This window comes from Coregonus lavaretus (genome assembly GCF_964263955.1).
Source record: "Coregonus lavaretus genome assembly, chromosome: 3".
In the NCBI taxonomy this organism is placed as follows: domain Eukaryota; kingdom Metazoa; phylum Chordata; class Actinopteri; order Salmoniformes; family Salmonidae; genus Coregonus; species Coregonus lavaretus.
In genome coordinates this window covers 4,906,645-4,919,154 of record NC_139990.1, presented here as the reverse complement: position 1 = coordinate 4,919,154, position 12,510 = coordinate 4,906,645, and the positions used below count along the sequence as shown (strand labels likewise).

The 12,510-nt window shown below is 47.7% G+C and overlaps 1 protein-coding gene across 1 annotated transcript in view; it reads left to right on the top strand.

Moving 5' to 3' along the window:
* Nucleotides 1–12,510, top strand: part of LOC311126079 (cyclin-dependent kinase 6-like) — an 85,834-nt gene that overhangs the window by 56,004 nt on the left and 17,320 nt on the right. Inside the window, exon 5 of the mRNA XM_084158474.1 lies at nucleotides 10,210–10,319. Within this exon, the coding sequence (XP_084014600.1) occupies nucleotides 10,210–10,319 (110 nt within the window). The remainder of the gene's footprint in view (nucleotides 1–10,209; nucleotides 10,320–12,510) is intronic.

Genomic DNA, 12,510 nt, shown 5'->3' with positions numbered 1-12,510 from the left:
TCCCCTCTCCAGGCCAACCCCTCATCCTGGGTTACCCATGGCTCCGCCGGCACAACCCTCAGCTCGACTGGGTGACCGGGGTGATCAGGGAGTGGGGAGAGGACTGCCACCGAACCTGCCTGCTTGCTGCCGCACTACCCCCTCGGCCAGTACCTACTAACTCCGCTCCTGACCTCTCCAATGTCCCAGAATGCTACCATGGTCTCAGAGAGGTGTTTAACAAAGCAAGAGCCACATCTCTGCCCCCTCACCGACCGTACGACTGTGCCATCGACCTCCTCCCTGGAACAGCCCCTCCAAAGGGTCGTCTTTATTCGTTGTCTGCTCCTGAAAGAAAGTCCATGGAGGACTACATCAATGGCTCTCTGTCCGCAGGATTAATCCGTTCATCTTCATCTCCTGCTGGTGCTGGCTTCTTCTTTGTGGGGAAGAAGGACGGATCTCTTCGCCCCTGCATCGACTACAGGGGACTCAACGACATCACAGTGAAAAACCGTTACCCTCTGCCTCTGCTCACCTCTGCTTTTGAGTTGCTCCAGGGAGCCACTGTTTTTACCAAGTTGGATCTCAGAAACGCTTACCACCTAGTGCGGATCCGGGAGGGAGATGAATGGAAAACCGCATTCAATACACCAACAGGCCACTACGAGTATCTGGTTATGCCTTTTGGCCTCACCAATGCTCCTGCTGTGTTCCAGGCTCTAGTGAATGATGTACTGCGGGACATGTTAAACAAGTTTGTCTTCGTTTACCTGGATGACATCTTAATCTACTCCAGAAACCTGTCTGAACACACCCGCCATGTCCAGCAAGTCCTTCATCGTCTTCTGGAGAATTCCCTCTACGCCAAGGCAGAGAAATGTGAGTTTCACGTCAAGACAGTGGCCTTCCTGGGGTACATAGTGGCAGAGGGAAGTATCCAAATGGATCCTGCCAAAGTATCAGCAGTCACTTCATGGCCAGTTCCGGAGAACAGAAAGAAGCTGCAACAGTTTCTGGGGTTTGCTAACTTCTATAGGAAGTTTATCCGGAACTACAGTACCGTTGCTGCCCCTCTCACTGCTCTAACCAGCACCAAGCAACCCTTCACCTGGACCCCAGCAGCCGACAAAGCCTTCAGTACCCTCAAGGTGAGGTTCACCTCCGCTCCCATCCTCCAGATGCCTGATGTGGACCGGCAATTCATTGTGGAGGTGGACGCCTCGGATGTGGGAGTTGGTGCTGTGATTTCTCAGTGGGCTGCGGAGGATAGGAAGCTCCATCCCTGTGCCTTTTTCTCACGTCGGTTGTCCCCCTCTGAGTGCAATTACGACATAGGGAACCGTGAGCTGCTGGCTGTGAAGCTTGCCTTGGAGGAGTGGCGTCACTGGCTGGAGGGGTCCACCATTCCATTTCTCGTTTGGACCGATCATAAGAACTTGGAGTACATCCGCACGGCCAAACGGTTGAACTCCAGGCAGTCCCGCTGGGCCCTGTTCTTCACCAGGTTTAATTTCACTCTGTCATACCGGCCTGGATCACGCAACACCAAGCCAGACGCCCTCTCCCGTCAATTCCAGAAGGATGACACCCCCTCCAAGGACCCTGTGTCGATTCTGCCAAGTCCCTGCATCGTTGCAGCTCTGACCTGGGCTGTTGAGGAACAGGTGCTGGAGGCTCTCCGTAACCAGCCAGGTCCCAGCACTTGCCCAGCTGACCGCCTTTTTGTCCCCGAAGACCTGAGGTCCCAGGTCGTTCAGTGGGGACATGACTCCCGCCTAGCTTGTCACCCTGGCTCCACCCGCACTTACAACCTGCTCGCCCAGAGGTTCTGGTGGCCCTCTCTGAGGAAGGATGTACGGGAATTCGTCCAAGCCTGCCCCATCTGCAACCAACACAAGTCGTCCTGCCAGCCCCCAGCCGGATTGCTGCAGCCCCTGCCTGTGCCCAGACGTCCCTGGTCTCACATCGCCCTTGACTTTGTCATGGGGCTGCCCCCTTCAAGTGGCATGACCGTCATTCTCACCATCGTTGACCGTTTCAGCAAGATGGCACACTTCATTCCCCTCCCCAAGCTCCCAACCGCCAAGGAGACCGCCCAGGTGGTCCTGGAACACGTCTTCCGGATCCACGGACTGCCAAAGGATGTAGTTTCTGACCGTGGTCCACAATTCTCCTCCGCTTTTTGGAAGGAGTTCTGTCACCTGCTGGGAGCCACAGTCAGTCTGACTTCCGGATTCCATCCCCAATCCAATGGGCAGTCAGAGCGGGCTAATCAGGAGCTCGAGAAGGCACTGCGATGCATGACTTCACGCAACCCCCACTCCTGGTCGCAGCAATTGACATGGGTGGAGTACGCACACAATTCTCTGACCTGCTCTGCCATCGGTATGTCCCCTTTCCAATGTGTTTATGGATACCAGCCTCCTCTATTTGCCAGCCAGGAAGAGGAGGTTACTTGCCCATCTGCACTTGCTTTTGCCCGTCGATGTCGCCGCACCTGGTCACAAGCCCGAGCCACACTCCTCAGATCCGTTGCCAGCTACACTACCGGGGCCAACCGTCGGAGAATTCCTGCTCCCACCTACCATGTTGGTCAAAGGGTGTGGTTGTCATCGAAGAACCTGCCACTCAGGGTGGAGTCGCAGAAGCTGGCACCTCGGTTCATTGGCCCATTCCCTATCATAAGAGTGATTAGCCCTACTGCTGTCCGGCTCCAACTGCCTAATTCCCTGAGGGTGCACCCCACTTTCCATGTGTCTAAGATTAAGCCCATCCATGAGAGTCCGCTGGTCCCTGCTGCGCCTTGTCCTCCTCCTCCACGGCTCGTCGATGGTGGTCTGGTTTACACCGTCCGCCGCCTGCTTCGGTCCAGACGGAGGGGTAGGGGTCTCCAGTACCTCATTGACTGGGAGGGCTATGGACCTGAGGAAAGGACCTGGGTGCCAGCTAGTCGGATTGTGGATAGGACTCTCATCACCGCTTTCCACCAACGGCATCCTGATCAACCTGCAATCCGTAGGGGCCGCCCCAGAGGGGTCCCTAACCGTCCTGCCCGCTCGGCTTCCTGTCCTGTGCCTGATCCTGTCTCGGGACCTGTCCCATCTCCCGACCACGGCCCTCCGGCTTCCTCCGAGGATGAGGACGTTCACTCGGACCGTTCGGAGGAGTTCTAGCCCTCCTCCGGCTCCCCTCCTCCCGCCCGGCGTGGTGTTGCTCTTGGGACTTCTGGGGCCGTCCCTTGGGGGGGGGGTTCTGTCATGGGCCTCTCACTCCACCGGGTTACCACCTTAATTTTCTTCCACTCTGCTCACCACTCTCTCTACTCAGCCTAACTAGCTCCACCTGTCCCTGCTCTGCTCTGCTCTAATTACTCTGCCAGCTGCGCTGCATTACCCACTACCTCTCCCAGTATTTAAGGCCCTGTCTTTCAGCTCTCCGGTGTCAGATCGTCTGCAAAGCTCACACCCGGAACCTGTTTGCTCGCGCTTCTGGCTCACCCTGGTTTTGTGACCCCGGACCTGCCTGATTTTTGGATACTCTTCTGCCCCAGGAGATCCAGACCTGCTTCTGCCATTACGACTCCTGACTACTCTTCAATCCCGGTAACTCTGACCAGCCTTCTGCCTTGCTACTACGTATTTTGGATTTCCCTTGAACTGTACTGCTGCCTTGTTTCATTCCGCCCTGTTGTGTCTGTGTCTCCCCCCCCAGGACTTCTGGACCACCCACCACCGGCTTCATAGGACGCATCGCTGCCACTGGGGGGGGCACAGACCCAGCACATTGGACGGGATCCCTGTTACCCCTGGAGCCTTCATTCACTCCCTACTTCCCTTTTCCCTTAAGTTTTAATAAACTTTCTGGTGTGACGCAATTGTGGTCCTCTGGTCGTCTGTCTGAACCGTGACAGGAGAGGCATGCCTACCTCTGTCTGTCAGTCAGGGTAGGGTGGGTGGGAGGGAGGGAGGGAGGGAGGGGGAAGAGAGAGGGAGGAAAGGAGGGACAGAGAGATGGGGGTAGGGATAAAGAGGGGGAGGGAGCAATATTTTATTTATTTTTTAATTTTTTAAACCAAGTTAAATGAGTATCATAATAGCCTTGATTCATGTTTTTTCTTAAAGGGGCAATCTGGGATTCAAACAACAATCAAATCCATAAATGAAATGTATTTTATGAAGCCATTTTTACATCAGCAGTTGTCACAAAGTACTTTACAGATACCCAGCCTAAAACCCCAAAGAGCAAGCAATGCATATGCAGAAGCACAGTGGCTAGGAAAAACTCCCTAGAAAGGCAGGAACCTAGGAAGAAACCTAAAGAGGAACCAGGCTCCGAGGGGTGGCCAGTCCTCTTCTGGCTGTGCTGGGTGGAGATTATAAGAGTACATGGCCATTAAGGCCAGATCATTCTTCAAGACGTTCAAACGTTCATAGATGACCAGCAGGGTCAAATTATAACCACAGTGGTTATAGAGGGTGCAGCAGTTCAACACCTCAGCAGTAAATGTCAGTTGGCTTTTCATAGCAGAGCATTCAGAGGTCGAGACAGCAGGTCGACGAGAAGGAGAGAGAGAGGGAGTGAGGGAGAAAGAGAGAGAGAGAGAGAGTCAAAACTGCAGGTCCAGGACAAAGTAGCACGTCTGGTGAAACAGGTCAGGCTTCCATAGCTTCAGGCAGAACAGCAGAACTGGAATGGCAGCCCGACCGGTTGGACTGGGGACAGGGACAGCCAGGAGTCGTCAGGCCAGGTAGTCCTGAGGCATGGTCCTAGGGCTCAGGTCCTCCAGCTGCTCCGTTGTTTCACAGAGTGAAGCCTGATTTATATCGAGAGGCCAATGTGTTTTATGGATAGAGAGAGTGAAACATATGTGTGCTGTAGTGAGAGAGACATAGGAATGTGTGTTATTGGGGACTCAGACGGAGGTGTATAAACTTTATTGGAATAGAGAGAGACAGACACATGTAAGGGTTATATAGAGAAATGTTTTAGAAAGAGGGAGGAGAGGGAGGAGAAACGGAGGAAGGAGGTGCTTAGCAGCACTGACAGTGGCCAGAAGGAAAAACACATATTCTGGGTCTGCATAGGGCCATAGGTCAATGAGGCTTGGAAAGGGAAATACTTTATAAATCACCTTCAATTGGTACATGCAGCATATATCATTTGTTCATGAAATGATGGTCCTTTAACCATTATAACGTATTCATAGTTGTGCTTGTCTTTAGCCAACTCCTCTGACTATAATTGCCATGCCATGGAATGCTCTACATGCCATACCAAACACATCAATATCTTGGACGAGGCTATGGCTCTATAAAGACTTACTGTATGTTTCAGCAAGTCTTCTCCGGGCTAATTCTGCATGGTAACAACACTTACTGCAATGCACTTCCTGCTGTGTCTGTCTGTGGCCTGGCCTTCGAATAACGACGGATATACTTAAGCCCTCACATCATTTAGCATTGACTATGTGGTTCTTCCTAGAAGTCTGCTGCAGTGCAGCCTAGTTGTGTTGTGGTGTTTGAGAATAGATGCAATGGAAAAGATTAACATGCGAAAACAGCAGGTGTCTGTCTCTCTCAAAGAGACTTAACCACAGGAAAGAGTTTGATTGGGTTAGATATTGCACACATACATCTATCAATGTTTTATATAGTGATATCTGTCTCTCAGTTTGTGGTGGTATTTTCCCCTGAGTGTTCGGTAATTTCATTTTGAGGTACCCTTTTGGTTGGAAATATGGAAGCTAGCATCAACACTCAATTCAGTTCAAGGGTTTGTATAGAACATAGTTATGATGTAGGGCTGTGGTAAGAGAGAGAGTTAGATATATGAGATAAGAAACCAAAGAAATGTAATGAAACTTCACATGATGACAGTGATGACATTTAATGGTCCTGTAGATTAGGCAGGACAATGACCACTTCATTCATACTTTTTATAAACTCAACTCACCCACACATGAAAATAGGTTTCAGTGCTCTAAAATCTTCAATGGCCTGCCTGAGTTCTTTTTTTAGAATGAGTCATGTGCATTTCATCTCGGGTCACATGACACAAGCTAACCAACACTGAAGCTTCAACTTCCTCTACGTTTCCACTTAGCCAGGAAGAATGATCTGAGAAAGTCTCATCTTAGCACATGGCTCTAAAAATACATCTGACCATTCTATCAGTTCGCAAGAAGAACGTGATGAGGTTTTTTCATGTACTTTAATCAACCTCATCACACACCAACGCCAGTGAACTCTGTCTTCCAGATACCTGATGATAGTCTGGTAGATAATTTAATAACAAAAAGTTATTTATGATTTATCAATCGATCAATAATATAATAATACTTTTAGCAAAAATGTTTCTTTTCAATTTACAATCTGTAGAAACAATGAAAATAGAAAGGTTCAGAACTTTTGTAAAACATCACAGTACAGTTGAAAAATATATGGCAAATAGAAATCCAATATGGATGGTGTTAAGAGATAGATGGGTGGTGTTGAATGGAGTTGAAGGATGGGACTAATAACAACTAACAACACTAATAACAACAAGATAACTAATAATGTAAGCATACTGTGTCCATAATAAGTATATAGGTTATAGGTTGAGCGCTTTTGTGAAAGAGCACCGTTAGAAAGATATGACATATAGAAGCAAACCGGATGGACATCATGAAAATGATCGGAGAGGTTGAGGGTAGAGGAAGTTCAGGAGTAAAAACAAACAAAATAGAATTATTGTAAAATTGACTGTGTCCATAAAATGTGTATATAGTATGTATAAGCTGGAAGTAGAGGCCTAAGCGTTGTTGTTCACTAGTTTACTCCAATTAGGGAAGGGGTGGTGGGGTTGGAAGATAATAAAGGGAAATATATTTTTTTAAAGGATATGTATATGTACAGTTGAAGTCGGAAGTTTACATACACCTTAGCCAAATACATTTAAACTCAGTTTTTAACAATTCCTGACATTTAATCCTAGTAAAAATTCCCTGTTTTAGGTCAGTTAGGATCACCACTTTATTTTAAGAATGTGAAATGTCAGAATAATAGTAGAGATAATTACTTATTTCAACTTTTATTTATTTCATCACATTCCCAGTGGGTCAGAAGTTTACATACACTCAATTAGTATTTGGTACCATTGCCTTTGTCACGCCCTGACTCAGGGGACGCTTAAATGTTGAGTCAGGGTGTGTATATTCTTTGTTGTGTGTTTTCTATGTTTTGATCTATTATGTGTAGATCTATGTTGGCCGGTGTGGTTCCCAATCAGAGGCAGCTGTAGCTCGTTGTCTCTGATTGGGGACCATACTTAGGCAGCCTATTGGCACTAGTGGGTTGTGGGATCTTGTTCCGGGTAAGGTTTGTTGTGTGTTAAACCTTAGGACTTCACGTTTCGTTTGTTTAGTGTTTTGTCGTGTGTTTATTCAGTTTAAATAAACATGTACGCATATCACGCTGCGCCTTGGTCTGACCCGTCAATGAACGAACGTGACAGCCTTTATATTGTTTAACTTGGGTCAAACATTTCGGGTAGCCTTCCACAAGCTTCCCACAATAAGTTGGGTGAATTTTGGCCCATTCCTCCTGACAGCTGGTGTAATTGAGTCAGGTTTGTAGGCCTCCTTGCTCGCACATGCTTTTTCAGTTCTGCCCACAAATGTTCTATAGCATTGAGGTCAGGGCTTTGTGATGGCCACTCCAATACCTTGACTTTGTTGTCCTTAAGCCATTTTGCCACAACTTTGGAAGTATGCTTGGGGTCATTGTCCATTTGGAAGAACCATTTGCGACCAAGCTTGAACTTCCTGACTGATGTCTTGAGATGTTGCTTCAATATATCCACATCATTTTCCTTCCTCATGATGCCATCTATTTTATGATGTGCACAAGTCCCTCCTGCAGCAAAGCACCCCCACAGCATGATGGTGCCACCCCCGTGCTTCACGGTTGGGATGGTGTTCTTCGGCTTGCAAGCTACCCCCTTTTTCCTCCAAACATAAGGACATTTCTCCAAAAAGTACCATCTTTGTCCCCATGTGCAGTTGCAGACCGTAGTCTGGCTTTTTAATGGCGGTTTTGGAGCAGTGGCTTCTTCCTTGCTGAGCAGACTTTCAGGTTATGACGATATAGGACTCGTTTTACTGTGGATATAGATACTTTTGTACCTGTTTCCTCCAGCATCTTCACAAGGTCCTTTGCTGTTGTTCTGGGATTGATTTGCACTTTTCACACCAAGGTACGTTCATCTCTAGGAGACAGAACGCATCTCCTTCCTGAGCGGTATGACGGCTGCGTGGTCCCATGGTGTTTATACTTGCGTACTATTGTTTGTACAGATGAACGTGGTACCTTCAGGCATTTGGAAATTGCTCCCAAGGATGAACCAGACTTGTGGAGGTCTACACATTTTTTCCTGAGGTCTTGGCTGATTTCTTTTGATTCTCCCATGCTGTCAAGCAAAGAGGCACTGAGTTTGAAGGTAGGCCTTGAATTACATCCACAGGTACACCTCCAATTGACTCAAATTATGTCAATTAGCCTATCAGAAGCTTCTAAAGCCATGACATCATTTTCTGGAATTGTCCAATCTGTTTAAAGGCACAGTCAACTTAGTGTATGTAAACTTATGACCCACTGGAATTGTGATACAGTGAATTATAATTATAATCTGTCTGTAAACAATTGTTGGAAACATTACTTGTGTCATGCACGAAGTAGATGTCCTAACCGACTTGCCAAATATATATATATATATATATATATATATATATATATATATATATATATATATATATATATATAATTTGCGAGAGAAAGAAAACATATGGGGGATTGGAATTGATGCAGACAATTACATTGATGGAAGTTACAATCTATCTGCAATATTAAAGCTGATCTACCCCCTAAAATATTATTTGACCCAAAATCAACCCTCAATACAGCTACTGCATAATTATCATACACTTACACACTCTCATGTGACGTCATCGTCCAGAAGGTACAGTCCGCATTAGCAAGGCCAAAGGTGAACATGCAACCTTGTAGTAACTGGTCTGCTACCAAACCGCAGGGCAGGCTTAGTTTTGTTCAGAGTTCATAATTCTCTCACTGTGTTGGACAAACATGCAAGGCATTTGGAAAATATCGGTCTTTGCTAACACGGCGATAAGCAGAGCGAGAGAGCGAGAGATAGAAAGAGAGACAGAGCAGCAGCGGCTGCCGGGGCCTCGGGCCAAATGACCGCCATAAGAAAAACTGGAGAGGGAAAGCACCTGGAAGCGGTCCACGTTCTCGCGAGGGGTCACTGAGTTTTGTCTGGCGGTTTTCCCTACTGTAGCTGTTAACAGTGCTGCTTTTCCTGTAGGCTAACAGTCAGTCGACACAGCTACCAGCAGAGTACAAGCATAGAGACGTGTGGGGAGCAGCTCTGGCTCTGGCACAAAATGGCTGCCTGCTTTTTTCCCAAGTGGGCGCTGCTACATGTTAGTAGAGCAAGAGGTGTTCCACACTCCCTCCCCAAGCATTGCAAAGCACTTTCAAACCTGATGTCCGCGGGGGAAACGCAATATAAGTACAATGTAGTAGTATTATTCTAAAGAGCTAAGTTGTACTGGGGTTTGTTTGAGTATGACAGCTGCTTGACAGTCGTGTTAATCCTGTGAAGGCAGATGATCTAGTTTTAATGGACACACACACAGGGACCAGCACTGAGTTCCCTGATGGCTCACTATGGAAACATTGTGTGATCTGGGCATACCAAAACGGGAGCGCTCCCAGAGACCTGCCCTGCCAGATATGATTTCATACCTTATGTAACCCAGAGACAGGGGCACAGAAACATTAGCCCTCCTGTGTGTGTGTGTGTGTGTGTGTGTGTGTGTGTGTGTGTGTGAGCATGCGTTTGTGTGTGTCATCTGGCGTTCTCAGGTAAAACACTTAAAGAGAGAGGACTGTGAGGGAGGAAAGAGGAATGTGTCTCAGGTATCAGGAGTGCTCTGGTCTAAGCTTCTCCTCCTTCTCTTCTCCTCCTCTCCTTTCATAGTGTGGGTGAAGGCTGTGGGTAGAGGCTCTAACCTAATGCATACCAGAGGGCCACATTTTTATGTCTGTGTATTGGAAGAACATGTAAGAGAAGGGTGTGTTTGTGTGTGTGTGTGTGCGCGCGTTTTTACAGAATGTCTATTATGTGTGTGTATTAATGTGTGTATTAATGCGTTGATTATTGTAGGTGGTGACGTTGTGGTACAGAGCTCCAGAGGTGTTGCTCCAGTCCAGCTATGCCACCCCAGTTGACCTGTGGAGTGTGGGCTGTATCTTCGCTGAGATGTTCAGGAGAAGGTGAGTGGTCCTGGTACACACACACACACACACACTGGGAGACACTGCACATTGACCTTGTGTCATCTGTGACATCTTTTCAGTCTCCCTAGACCACACGTGTCAAACCCATTCCACGGAGGGCTGAGTGCCTGAAGGTTTTCACTCCTCCCTTGTACTTGATTGATTAATTAAGGTCAGTGATTAGTAAGGAACTCCCCTCACCTGGTTGTCTAGGTCTTAATTGAACACAAATTAAAAGGAGAAACCAGAAACCAGCAGACACTCTGCCCTCCCATGGAATAAGTTTGACACCCCTGCTACATTCTTAGAAAAATGCTATCTAGAACCAAAAAGGGTTCTACCGGGAACCAAAAAGGGTTCTCCTATGGGGACATCCAAAGAACCCTTTTGGAACCCTTTTTCCCAAAGTCGGTCCTCGGGACCCCAAAACGTGCACCCCTTGGGGTCTCGAGGACCGAGTTTGGAAAACCCTGCTGTAGACAGACGGGTTGCTTCCGACAATGTACCAGTGCTCCAGCTTAACAACGTCTGACGTAACAGAACATCAATTTGGCATAGAGCAACTACGCTGCCCACATCCCCGTGAAACAAAATAGTAGCTATCAAGGTGAAGATCATGGAGGTTATTTTTAATGAGTGCATTTCGCAAGTGGCTAGTTTGCATCAACTACCTTCATTATAACCACTGCATAGGTTTTGCCTTCAAACTATGGTTTCGAGGCATGTCTGCCTCGTGATTTGTTGGGATAGTTGTCTGTCTGAAGAGGACCCTCCCTGGATTTTTTGTTGTTGTTGCCTTTTCAAAGTTACCAAGACAGTCCGTCATGATTCCCAGACCCTAGTCGCTGCTGTTGCCTAGGGTCGGGTTTCCGATACTACCATCTTTCCGCCTCAAGACCTTGTTAGACCACTGAGCTAAAGCCTAGGGCGACATTAGCACTGGGAGCTAATAGGACACACCCGAAGATAACACACACACACAAGCAAACACACATGCACACACACAGAACAGTGGCATTTGAGGTCATTCACCATTGACAGTAAACACAACTCTCTAATGGTCAACCTGGTGTTTGTGTAGATGTCATCAAGAAAGGTCATGTATACATTCAGCACACAACAACCTGTGTAACATTGATTAGTGGCGGTTCATTCATTGCCTTGTGTATGAGGCTAAATGAAGAGACATATCTCAGAAGTCATCAGGACCAATGTGCCTGACTAGTTATTTTTTGCCATGACAACATAGCCAGTGCCTTGTTCTCACCAAGCCTGCCTGTCATGCAGTCTGTGTCCCAAATGACACCCTATTCCCTTTATAGTGCAGTACTTTCGACCAGGGCCGATATGGCTCTGGTCAAAAGTAGTGCACTATGTAGTGAATAGGGTGCCATTTGCAACGCACTTGTGTCTCATTGTGAAGCCACATACACTACATGGGCCGAAAGTTTGTGGACATCCTTTCAGATTAGAGGATTCGGCTATTTCAGCCACACCCATTGCTGACAGGTGTACAAAATCGAGTACACAGCCATGCGATCTCCATAGACAAACATTGGCAGTAGAATGGCCTTACTGAAGAGCTCAGTGACTTTCAACGTGGCACCGTCATAGGATGCCACCTTTCCAACAAGTCAGTTCATCATATTTCTGGCCTGCTAGAGCTGCCCTGGTCAACTGTAAGTGCTTTTATTGTGAAGTGGAAATGTCTAGGAGCAACAACAGCTCAGCCGCGAAGTGGTAGGCCACACAAGCTCACAGAACAGGACCGCCGAGTGATGAAGCGCGTAGTGCGTAAAAGTCATCGGCCCCCGGTTGCAACACTCCACTACCGAGTTCCAAACTGCCTCTTGAAGCAACGTCAGCACAATAACTGTTTGTCGGGAGCTTCATAAAATGGGTTTCCATGGCCGAGCAGCCTCACATAGGCCTAAGATCACCATGCGCAATGCCAAGCGTTGGCTGGAGTGGTGTGAAGCTCGCCACCATTGGACTCTGGAGCAGTGGAAATACGTTCTCTTGAGTGATGAATCACGCTTCATCATCTGGCAGGCCGACGGACAAATCTGGGTTTGGCGGATGCCAGGAGAACGCTACCTGCCTGAATGCATAGTGCCAACTGTAAAGTTTGGTGGAGGAGGAATAATGGTCTGGGGCTGTTTTTCGTGGTTCGGGCTAGGCCCCTTAG